The 12,579-nt window shown below is 53.9% G+C and overlaps 1 protein-coding gene across 1 annotated transcript in view; it reads left to right on the plus strand.

Annotated features, from left to right (window-relative positions):
* Positions 1–10,608: 10,608 nt before the first annotated feature.
* The window catches only part of NR1D1 (nuclear receptor subfamily 1 group D member 1), a 7,797-nt gene continuing 5,826 nt past the window's right edge, over positions 10,609–12,579 (plus strand). The window contains 1 exon segment of the mRNA XM_024742972.1: positions 10,609–11,163. Within this exon segment, the coding sequence (XP_024598740.1) occupies positions 11,133–11,163 (31 nt within the window). The 5' untranslated portion in view covers positions 10,609–11,132.

Raw genomic sequence — 12,579 nt, forward strand, 5'->3', positions numbered from 1 at the left:
CCTCAACTATCATTCTCTGTCACCATCACCTAATTTCCTACCCCCACAATAGGATTTCCTTGCCAGGGCAAAACATCCACAATATGGAGACGGTGGGCATCCTAAACACTGGTTTATAGTGAGAGAGGCGGAAAAAACCTATTACAGAACCTGCCTTCCCTGTTGCAGAAGGCATGTAGCTGGAAGGAGTGGTTCAGCTGCCAGGTCCTGAAGGTAAGGGTTTTGTAAGTGGTCATTTGGCCCTGGGGCTCCTTCTGGATCCTCCTCAAGACCACTGGGTCTAAGGAAGTACGTCTCTCTGTAGTAAAGCTTGGGAGTGAATTTCTGCATATCTGACTACCTCTGCTCACTCTCCATGTTCCTGAAATAAATCAGCTGAAATCTGAACTTGCTGGTCTACATCAAGGCCAAGGAAATCTTTCCACCCAGCCGACTGGGATGGGTTCAGCGAGAATGGGGAACAGGTAGAAACTACTCCCAAATCTAATGAATAGAGACCAGGCCTGTCAGAGGCCTCTGCCTCCTCTCCAAGGGGTCACTGCTCAGAAATGTTTTTGCATTGAGGGGGTTGGAGAATCTTCTGATATTGTCCACAAGTGACAAAGTGAGAACTCAGTCCTGTGGCATCCCCTGCCTCGCGGTCCCTCGGTGCAGATTTTGCAGACTGTCTACCTGAAGTCATCATCTGTAGACCTGTGCCAGATTCCCAAGTTCCTATCTTGAAATCTCAGCCCCCTACACCCAGGGCCTAGAGGAGAGCCGATGTAGGTCACTGCAGCTGAGCCTGCGGGGCTGTTTGCTCCTTGAGCGCAGAGCCTTTCAGGCACAGAGAGGAAACCTTGCAGAGAAGTGAGAGAAAGCGCTCTGTAACAGAGGAAAGCATTCCTCAAAAAATGAAGCATGGAGAGGCCAGGAGTCAACTGGTCGCACCTGAGACAGTGATGGGAGCTCTGCTCCTAAGAGGCTGCATGTGATGGAGGAGGAAAAGGGAGAGGAGAGGGGCTGAGCATGGCCCCCTCCCTGGCTTTGCCTCCCATGCCCCACCCTTGCTCTCTTTGCCTGTGTAAGGGAACCCTTCTGATCTACTGTCCATCCCCCATTCTCCAGTCGCCTTGCTTTCAAGGCTTAGATTTCATTCTCTGGAGCCTTTGTGACTTGCCTCAGAGACCCTCTGCTTCCTCTGGTCACAGTTTCTGTGTCTCAGGAAGCTAGAGTAGGCCAGGGTTGTCCCCACCCGCCCCATTGAAAGACTCTTCCTGCTTGTTATCTGTTAAACTCATTTTGCCCAGGGTATTTCCAACCCTCTGGGGCCTCATTTCTTTTCTTGGCTCTCCCTACCCGCCAAGATCCCAAGGAGTGTGTGTTTTTGTGTACATGCATGGTGCCCATACTGTCTTGGTTTTGCATGGGGTGTCAAGGACCTATGGCTGTAATGAGCTTGGGGTCCTCATGGCCAGGAAAAATAGACAAGGGACCAATTTCTACCTCTAGACTCAAAACAATTTAAACCACAATCAATTGTTCTGCAGGAGTCTCAGGACAGGAAGAAAAGTAGGGAAGATGGAGAAAGGATAAATAATCAGTCTTAGCATTCTCTTCCCCTCATTCTTCCCCTCAAACCCTGACCCTCCCCTTTTGCGTCTCAGCTACTTATCCTCCTACTACTCGTTTGCTCTCATTCCCAGAATCCCTGCACACAGTAGGCACTCAATAAATGCTTTTTACACCGAGTCAAACTGAATCCGCTTATGCTCTCTGGCTAAACTTTGAGATGAAAAAGCACAAAAGGAGAAGGTAGACCCTCTCCAGATCCTGGGCTAGATTCTCCTACAGGACTGATTGCTAGGGAACAGAGACCCAGAGCAGTGGTTCTCCTGCATCAGAATCACCGGCAGAGCTGGGTGAAACTCAGATCGCCGGGCTCTACCGCCAGAGTTTCTCATTCAATGGGCCGGGATGGAGCCTGAAAATTTGCATTTCTAACAGGTGCCTGGGTGATGCTGACCCCTCCACTAATCCTGAGAATCACTGTCTTAGGGAACCACAGCCCCTCACCCCAGTGCTCACCATGGGGACCTGGTTCGTCCCAATGTCATATAGTTTAGGAGGAAGGAACAGGTGAGAATTGGGAACACGTGACTCCTGCTCAGTCCTCCACGCCAACACCTACAGGGATCCCAGAAAGATAGGGCAAGGGTGAGCAGAAGTCGGTCTCCGATTGATTAGACGTTCTCTTTTTAAATAGTCTATCGACTCCATCCTTTTTTAAAGTCACTTCCCAAAACATGTTTTGCAGCAGCAACAGAGCACTAGGAATTTCCTGTGGCGAGGCAGCGCCAGCATGGGGAGGGGAGAGGCCTTGCTGAGCGAGCGCCTTCCCTTGGCTCGGGCAGGGCCACGTGCCCCACCCCCTCGCTTGCACATGTCTGCACCGCCACCGCCGCAGCAGCCGGGCTGTTTATGAGCGAGTTGTTGTGGTAGAAATGGAGCAGGCTGCACATGCCCGGGCCATGTGACCCCAGCAGCCCGCGTGAGCCTCGAGTCGGCACAGACACACACACTCGGCCCTGTCCTCCACCGGCTGGAGAAACAGGAGGAAAGATGGGGAAGGAGTGAAAGGGCACTGGGCTCCCTTCCCCCGGTCTCCTGGCTCTTTATTCTGCTTCTGTCTCCTCTGTCTCTCCCAAGCCACCAGGAGAGGAAACACCCAGGAAAGGAACATGGTTTCCCCAGGCATATTCTCCTCCCAGGCAGCCCCTTGGCATTTACACAACCCAGAGCCCTAAGCCCCAAATGAACAAAGGACCTCCCCAAGCCAAGAGCACAGAATGCCAGCCCCAGTCCTCCAGCTGATGTGCTAATGGCAGCCCAGAGCCAAGACTTGGTTTCCCTGCAGCCTGGGCTCCCCAAATCGGGCCGCCTGGTCCCCTCTTTCTAGGAAGGAGGATGCTGCACAGAGATGCAGTGAGTGCCCGGTCCAGAATTAGAACCAGGAGTGTTCAGGGATTTGTGGGGTCAGGGACTGGAAGCAAGGATTCTTTCTGCAGCAGTGAGTGGTCTGTGGGGTTAGTGGACAGGAAGGGCAAAATCCCTCTGCCAACTGGGGATAGGGAAGAGCTGAGGGATGGGGTGGGGATGGGGGGTGAGATCTGGAAGAACACAAACTCTGTCCAGCTGGAGAACAAACTCTTCCTTGTGACGCGAGAGACAAGCTCAGCCTCCATCCCTCATGGAAGTGTCCCCTCTCATCCATCTGGCCCTCCCAGCCCCTTAGAGACCTCTGTCAGCACTCTAACCCCAGACCCCTGCTTCCAGCCCTCTGCTCCGGCCCCCCACCTGTGACCCTGTTTCTGAGCAGCAGTGCCTCTTGCTGGGATGTGAGACTGTGCTGGAGTCAGGCGGACAGTAGGTTAGCAGGAACAAGCAAATGAAAGGAGCACGACCCACATTTCCTCACCGCACCAAAACTTCGCAGATCCTGCATTGCAGAGCTAGCGCTTTTTTTTTTTTTTTTAATTCTCCACTGGGCCCCTACACGCGTCTGCATTTTTGCAACCAGTACAGATTTTTTTTTCAGGGTGCAAACTGCGCATTCTAATGAGCCAAAGCTCCTTCCCGCGGCATTGAAAATCTCTGGCAAATTGCTTCTCCCCACCCCCACCCCCAATTTAGAAAAGGAGGAGGGATCCCAAATTTGTGAAGTCGCATCCTCCCTTTCTCCTTCCCCTGCTCCCCTCCCCCAACATACTGCAGTCTTTCCAGCCCAACTAACAGCTGCAGACCAGGGGAGAGGGACGGGAGGTGGGAAAAATCAGCCTTGTTCCTCCTTTCCACTCAGACTGAGCTGGCGGGGGGCGGGGTTGCTTTTTTCCTGGGCAACCCGTTGCATCCCTCTTTCCCTCCCCATCCCAGCCAGTGTTTATGTAAGCCTCCCAGAAGCTACACACAGCCCCTAATGCCTGCCCAGGCCGCAGCTCCTCCAAGGTCCGTCCTGCTCACGAGGACTGTCATGAGCCTCCGGCCTCCCCAGGCAGCTGCATGGAGATCTGCAGAGGCCCAGGGAATGAGGAGATGTTGGACACAGAGGGGGTTTGAGATGGAGCTTGGGGTAAGGGATGGCGATGGGGACAGGCACACAGGTATGCCAGCCTCACCACTCCCCATACATTCCCCTGCATCTTAGTCCTACAGAGGCTCAAGGACAGCCAAGGGGCAGGTGCAGGGACCTGGAAGGTGACACCACCCGTGGGCTCCAGCAGCAGCATAGCAAAGGTTGGACAGAATGGCCTTGCCATAGCATGTGCTGGATGTCACTGCCCCCCAATCCGGGAGGAGGAACCCCGTGCCAGAAAGTGGGCACTCTGGGGCTTAGTTTTCTCCTGCCAAGGGCAGTCCATGTCACCTCCTTGATCCTGTAATTTTGCTGGGATCCTGGGCTCAGAGAGGGGAACCCAAAGGAGGATTCCCCAAAGCATCTGCTGAAGAAGCACTGACCCAGGATGGTGGGTGGCTTTCAGAGGGCTGTTTTCAAAAATGCTCATCTCTCAAGCAGGTAAATGGGGAAGAAGGATGTTGTTTCCTTATGGCTTTTTTTTTTTTATAAATTTACTTTATTATTTATTTTTGGCTGCATTGGGTCTTCGTTGCTGCATGCTGGCTTTCTCTAGTTGCAGAGAGCGGGGGCTGGACTTCGTTGTGGTGTGCGTGCTTCTCATTGCGGTGGCTTCTCTTGTTGCGGAGCACGGGGTCTAGGCGCGCGGGCTCTGGAGCACAGGCTCAGTAGTTGTGGCACACGGGTTTAGTTGATCCGCGGCATGTGGGATCTTCCTGGACCAGGGCTCGAACCCGTGTCCCCTGCATTGGCAGGCGGATTCTTAACCACTGCGCCACCAGGGAAGTCCCTCCTTATGGCTTTTTATACAACTTGTGTCTGTCCTTGGTGGTCTTCCGTACTCTCATTTAACCAATCCATTCTTTTTTATTTTTTTATTTATTTATTTTTTTTTCATTCTTTTTTATTTTTAATTTTTTTAATTGAAACTTGTATTTGAAGTGTTAACAAGGAAGGAGAACTTTGGTTCACTGGAAAAGTCAATCGACTAAATGAATTATAAAGGTAAGCAAGTATGTAACAGGTCATTACTGGCAATGGGCCCATATTGATTGGTTCCTACCAAGGGGTACATGTAGATATGGTTCTCACCAAAGGGTCTGCATGCACAAGGCTCCCACGGGAGGGGGGCATCCACGCAACCCCCATTCATGTGGCCCCACCGAGGGTGCCTTCCAGCAAGATAGAGACCACACCACGCAACCAATCCTTTTTTTTTTTTTTTTGGCTGCACCGCGCAGCTTGTGGGATCTTACTTCCCCGACCAGGGCCCTGGCAGTGAAAGCGCCAAGTCCTAACCACTGGACCGCCAGGGAATTTCCATTTTTTTCCCCAGTCAATCCACTCCTGATACACCATGGCCCTTTATTTGTTTTAGTTTTTTTTTTTTTTTTTTTTTTTTTTGGTGGTACGCGGGCCTCTCACTGTTGTGGCCTCTCCCGTTGCAGAGCACAGGCTCCAGACGCACAGGCTCCCCGGCCACGGCTCATGGGCCCAGCCGCTCTGCAGCATGTGGGATCTTCCTGGACCGGGGCACGAACCCGTGTCCCCTGCGTCAGCAGGCAGACTCTCAACCACTGCGCCACCAGGGAAGCCCTACACCATGGCCCTTTAAGGGGCCCAGACCTATGTGTCCCTCTCCCTTTATCACCAGCTGCATATCCCAGAGTCACGGGGTCAGAGAAGAGAATTCGTATGCCTGCTTAAGTTACTCACTTCTGTAGCAATGTACGTGGAAGTTCGTTTTTTTTGTGTGTTTGTTTGCACCCTAATCTGGCCCCCTTCTACCTAACCAGAGGAGGGGAATGTAGGAGTGAGAGAGGGAGGAGTTTAAGGGAAGAAGAAATGAGGGTGGAGTTAGAGGTTCTGGGAAACTAAGGTACTTGTGGAGACAGGAGCAAGGGGTACTTCGGACTTCCCCTTCTTGGTGACACACCTCATTTCCAGCACCATCGTTGCTTAGGAAACACCAGGATGAGCTTGCAGCTCAGACATTCCACCCAGAGTAATCATTCTCTCAAGGAAGGGCAGTCTTGCTAGTGGGAAGAGTTTTACCCTCAGGCCTGGGGTTGAATTCCCAACATCGCCATCTTTATTGTGCCATTGATAGTAGTAGTTCCAAGAGACAGCTGGGGGAGCTTTAGCTCCTCCATAAGTGTCCATTAACTCCACCATTCTTTAATGTGACACCTTCTCAATTTTAAGCGCTTCACTTCAAATACAGCTTCAAGACAAGTTGCCTTGTCTCTGGAGCGTCCTGGGCAAGTTAATAAATGTTTCTAAGTCTCAGATTCCCCATCCCTAAATTAAGAATGAGGATTTTCCTGGTGGCGCAAGTGATTAAGAATCCGCCCACCAATGCAGGGCACACGGGTTCGAGCCCTGGCCCGGGAAGATCCCACATGCCGCGGAGCAACTAAGCCTGTGCGCCACAACTACTGAGCCTGCACTCTAGAGCCCGCAAGCCACAACTACTGAAGCCCGCGCGCCTAGAGCTCGTGCTCCGCAACAAGAGAAGCCACCACAATGAGAAGCCCACACACTGCAACGAAGAGTAGCCCCCGCTCGCCGCAATTAGAGAAAACCCGCGTGCAGCAACAAAGACCCAACGCAGCCAAAAATAAATAAATAAATTTTAAAAATAAATAAACTAAGAATGAGACCTACAGCATAGGGCTGTCGTGGACGTTCAATGAAATGATGTGTGTAACACACTTAGCCCGGTACCTGGCATAAAGTTGGTACTTAATACATATTTATTACTTCCTTTCCTTGGAAAAAGGAGTAGTGAGGTAAAGATAGAATCTGAGACAAAACACATCCATGGAACCCAGGCTTGGAGCATACCTCACCCTCCCTTTTTCTATCACCCCCAGAGAAAAAATTAATTCGGACTTTAACCCTTCCTACTTAATTCTCCTGAAATTCTCCCCAAGACATCAAAGCTTTTGGTGGGTTAGGGAAAGCTGGCTGGTCTTTCAGAGAACAGAAAAAGGATCTAGGAGGGCTGGGAATGAGTCTCTCCCAGGCCCAGGGCTTGCTGCCTGGGTCTGGGGCATTCCCAGGCAAACCCATTGCCTGGGTTTCTGTCCTGGGTTTGCATCACCTGGGCAGGCAGGTTATTTTCCTGGGGCAGTGGTTCGTTCCGTGAGAAAGGAGCAGGGAAGGAAGGCACTTCCTTCCTACTGAAGGCTGACCTGGTTTCCAGCAAGGACCCACCCCGGTCAGTCAGTCAGTCAAGCAGTCAGCCCAAGATTTAGGCCACCCAGGATTTGCACAGGGTGTTGCCTTGTTACCCAGAGCATCCTACCGATGAGGAAAATAGGTCTTGGATCAAACACACACATCCACACACATTCTTGCCATTCACACTCACACACTCACACATGCAGTCTCTCGTTCATAATCCTAGGATCACACTCTGGCCAGAGCTTGGAGCTCTCACTCTCCTCTCTTCCTCTACCCTATCTCTGCTGTCCTCCCCAGACCAAAGAAATTCAAGAGAAGTTAACACATAGTTGGAAACATATACACACACACGGGATTCCACCCGGCCCCTAAATGGTGAGGTCAGTCTAGAATCCCAGACTCTGAGGAATCTGAGCAGAAGTGTGGGCCACATGGAGCCAGGTGTGCTTTGCTGTGCTGGGTCTTGGATATGCATCCATTCCCCATGGTTCTATCTGGGCACTGTTTATTAAGGGTCCAAGTTGTTCTTGGGCTGAATTTCGCTATGGGAGATATGGTACGTGAGCACGCACAGGTGTGTGTGTGTGTGTGTGTGTGTGTGTGTGTGTATATACGAGAACTGGAATGTCCAGCTGGCAGGAGGGGTGGGAGGCCGTGTTGAGATACACCTGTTGTCTTAGGTCAAGGTTGAGGTCATAGAGAGGCCAAAGCTAGATTCTATTCCGGGTCCCCAAAGGCCAGACAATCCAGCCTTTTCTCCCTCCATTTGGTGGCTCTTAGTCCCATAGTCTCTGTCCTTCTCCCAGCAGCTGTTGACAGAGAGAGGAGCAGGATGGACAGACAGAAGCTTCTGGAGCCAAGGGAGAGTCCTGCCTCGTCATTATTCTGTATCCTTCTCTCCAGTTGTAGAAGGAAGATCCCAAAGTTACTTCTTTGTCAGGGAGCAAAGGAGGGGCCCTATAAGAAGTGCAGAGGAAGGAGGGCGCAGAAGTAACCCCCCTCCTTTGCCTCCTCCCTCCCAGCCTCCGCCTTCGTACCTCACACAGACTGCAAAACAACCCAGCTTCTTGCCAAGAGTCAGGCTGACTGCATTTCAGCTCTGGCTGCCTCTGCTTCCTCCTCCCTCTCACTGGCTGTAAACTCAGGGAGGGAGTCTTGACCCCTGCCCTCCCCGAACAGGGATAAACACCAGCAAGTAGAACAAGGGGTGGGCAGGGTGACCGCAACAGCAAGCAGAACTGTAGCTGCCTAACAGGGCAACGAAAGGGAGTGTGCTGACGGGGGTGCTGGGCTGGTGGGGAGCTAGCCGTCATACCAAGGTCCCTGATTTTGAGTCTAGCCCTGGCAGGTCCCTGGGCTCTGGCCCTGGCCCTGGCTCTGATGGAGACTCAGGAAGGGCGCAGAGAGCATGCAGTGCCGGACATGACAGCTCACCTCCCAGTTTTCCCTCCAGAGCCCAGCAGGAGGAGGGAGAGGGGGTGGAGGCTGAGTTCAGAACCAAGTTTTCCTGAAAAGCCTCTTTCCTTGTCTGTCCTAGCCCCTCCCAGGTCCTCCCACCCTCTGCTGCAGCTTCCCAGCTCTGGGCCAAGGGGCCAGGGCAGGCCAGGGAAGAGCCCACTGCCCTCTCTCTCCCACTGTTCTTGGGGGCAAGGGAACAAAGCTAAAGCCCAGGCCGTTCTAGGGAGCCCATCTGTCTTCCCCTGGGAGTCAGAGGGCCAGCGAGTGGTCAGGCCAGCTGCCCAGCCGCCTCCCCTTCAGTCATCTTCACAGTCGTCTCTGCTTACTTCCTCACCACCCAGCTTACTCCTTCCTTGGTGTCCACACGCCTCCTTTTCTTTACTTTTTCGGTAGCTGTTTCCAGGCATCCATCAATGCTGTCCCAGGACCTATCTGTGAACAAGTGGAGAAGGGCTTCCTGTGTGGGAAAAAAAAAGACAAAAAAAACCACCCTCCCTAGGAGCAGTGGGACTGAGGAGGGACTAGCAGGAAGCAGCAGGTGGCCCAGGTTCACTTGGCTGCTTCAAGAAGAGGCTCGCAGCTCTCCCCGCAAGCCAAGTCCTCAAACAGGATAGACCTCGGGAAATACCTGGCATCCCAGTGGTTAGGACTCCCAGCTCTCACTGCCGAAGGCCCGGGTTCAATCCCTGGTTGGGGAATCCCACAAGCCACACGGCGAGGCCAAAAAAAAAAAAACCCCAAAACAGGATAGACCTTGACTGGAGACGCTTTTTCGCCAATGGGGCAGAGTTGCTCCTCTGAAGGGAGATGCGGGCTGTTTCTAACCCCTATTCAGCGTTTCACTTCCATGTCTGCCCACCTCCTTGATGGTGGTCAAATGAAACTAGCCATGGATGCCTGACCTTGGGCCAATCACTTCTTCTAAGACTCATTTTCCTCGTCAGTAAAGGAGGGAGGGTTAAGATGGTCTTTGTGTTCCCTTCCGTGGAATCCACGCTACCCTGAAGCACTGAGGGTGGGGAGGGGGCTGTCACTCTGCCCCCAAGCCCTGCCTCACCTCTGGCCCCTTTAGGACTTCAAAGCACTTTCACCACAAAGTTCTCCTCCCTTGTCCTTTTTATTTCCTAGACAAAGGGAAATGACTCACCCCGAAGTCACCTTCAGTGGGTGGGGTGGTGTCATACACGCAAACAGGGAGTCCCCAGGGACATCCTCACCACGCCCCCCGCACCATGGCAACTCGTTTCCCTAGGGGAGTAGAATGGAACAGGGGCCACATTTCCTTTCCATCTCAGGACTTGGCTCTGCAGCAGAAGTTCAGCTTAAGCTCCTGACCGAGGGGATATTCCTACTTGTCATCTCTCTCGTGTCACCAGTAACTTCAAGGCGAAGTCAGTCCTGCAATCACGTGAAGCCCTCACGTTTGCAAGGTTTGCAGAAAGGGGCTGTTAGCTTTGATGTCCCAGGGAGCGGCCAAGCTTGCCAGCCGCTCCCCAGGAATTCACATGCCTCTGCCATACAGGCTTTCCAAACACGCCACCCTGACTCTCAGCGCACTCCACCCCACAAGGCTCTCAGCTCCTCCCCGGTTCCAGCAAGAGCTTTTGCGAGGCAGAAACGGGGAAATATACGCAGTCCGCCCACTTTGCCAATGGACTACATATCCCGACAGCCTTGGCTTTACGCAGGCGCACGGAACTCAACGTGCCTGCTGCTGGAAAAGTGTGTCACTGGGGCACGAGGCGCTCCCTGGGATCACATGGTACCTGCTCCAGTGCCGCGTGCGGCCCGGGAACCCTGGGTTGCTGGCGCCTGCGCAGAGCCCTCTGTCCCAGAGAAAAAGGCTGGGGCAAAAGGCCGTTGAGATTGGCAGAGTGAAATACTGCTGCCGAGGGAACGTAGCAGGGCACACGTCTCGCTTCTTTGCGCCTGGGTGCCCCGTTTCTCCCATCACGTACTTACTTCCTGACTGCAACCTCTCTCCCTCTGGGACTTTTGCACCGGGAGCTCCAGATTCCCTACCCTGCAGCGCTGCGGAGCCTTCAGGCAGTGGCACCCCGGGCACTGCAGAGACCCGACCCTCCTTGCTACCTTCTAGCCAGAACTACTGCAGGCTGATTCCCTCCGCCCCCTTCCCCCACACTCTCTTGCTTTTCCCATGCAAAGCCGACCTCCGTTGCCTCAGCGTCCTACCCTTCTGCAGGGCTGCAGTCGGCCACCCCAAGACCTTGCTGCAGGGTGCCTAGGATCCTTATCGTGAGCCGCGGGGTCCACTCCCCGTCCTCGGTCAGTTCCCAGGGGGCGACAGCGGCAATTGTAATCTCCAGTTTGTGTCAAGGTCCAGTTTGAATGACCGCTGTCAGCTGGTGAAGACATGACGACCCTGGACTCCAACAACAACACAGGTACTAAGATTCCTTTGCTACCATCATTCTTTCTCTGTCACTGTCTCCTCTCCTCCATCTACGTACGCCTTTGTAAGGAACTTTGTAAGGGACTGGAGACTCCCTCGGCCTGGGGATTTGCTAGCGTGATTGGGGGCCGTAGGCTGGGATTTCCGGAGTGGGTTGTTCGGCCTGGGAATGCGCCCGGAGGCACCCCACCATCACCCCTCAGAGCCCCTCTCTTTAGCCTGAAGGACTCGGATCGCGGGGAAGGAGGAAATGGAGAGCGGGTACGTGTGGTGAGATGAACAGTTTACAAGAACTGGGAGTTTTGGAGCAGTGCCCCGAAACGCCCCCATCTGTCCACCCCCTGCAGCTGTGGCATGCCTGGACTTCTCGGAAGGAGGACCCCCTCCTTCCCATCTTCCTCTTCCCTTAGTTCCTGCAGGCTCGAGGGAACTCGAGAAGCAGTGGGGCGACCTGGGTTCCAGGCAGGAGGGGCTGGGGGGATGGGTCGGATCTCACTGGTGAATCCTCAGTAGGGAGCGGCACTTGAGGAGCCCCACGAGTGGTGCTCTGCCCCAGGAAGGACACCCAGAGCGCCCCAGCAGCCCGGAGCGCTCACATGGCTGCGGAGCCGGGCCCACGTGCTGCGTTTGTTTTCATTCTGCAGAAGCCGTCGCCGCCACCCCATTGGCGGTTGCCTCCCGGCCCCATTACATAATGAGCTCCGCCCCCCGTTGCCCCGGCAACGCGTGTACCCTTCTCTCCTCCCCTTAGTAGTCCTGACCCAGCTGGCGTGAGGGACCCAGCCCTAGACTGGGACCCCGGACGCCGAGGAGGGGCGGGGCTGGGGGCGGGGCTGCTGCTCCCGATTGACGGGAAGCGGAGAGGGCGGAACTTCGGGTTCTGGGGTTCCTCGTTGGGGAGCCACGTGCAAGAGGCACACGTGGAGCCGGGACGTGAGGCCGGCTGAGGGCCCGGCTCCCGCCCCGCCCCGCCGAGATCTGGGTGAAGCTGGGCTGACTCACCGCCCCCGCCTGCCTCCTTTTCCTGTCCGCCTGCCCGGCCCCCTCCTCCTTCCCCATAACCGATGCAGAGTAAGACAGAGCCATCCCTGACCTCTCGTGGCCTCATGTTTACACTCCTCAAGGGGACCTCACATCTAGCCACCCTTCTCCTCACTCTTTTCCTCTTTATTTTCTTTGCACCTGCCTCACCGTACTGCCTTTAGACTCAGCTTCTCCACATTACAAATTCTTTCTGTTCCCCAAGCATCTCGTTTCTTAGTCCTGCAAACACTGTCTTACGCCTACTCCCACCAAACAAGAAGCAGTTTGTCTCCTAAGGGCTTCCCGCAGAACAACTACATCCCAGAAACATAGCTGAAAGGATATTAAGTCTCTTTCATCTTTTTTTTTTTTTTTTTTTTTCCCC

The sequence above is a fragment of the Neophocaena asiaeorientalis genome, unplaced genomic scaffold, assembly GCF_003031525.2.
Source record: "Neophocaena asiaeorientalis asiaeorientalis breed wild unplaced genomic scaffold, Neophocaena_asiaeorientalis_V1.1 scaffold1, whole genome shotgun sequence".
Lineage (NCBI taxonomy): Eukaryota > Metazoa > Chordata > Mammalia > Artiodactyla > Phocoenidae > Neophocaena > Neophocaena asiaeorientalis.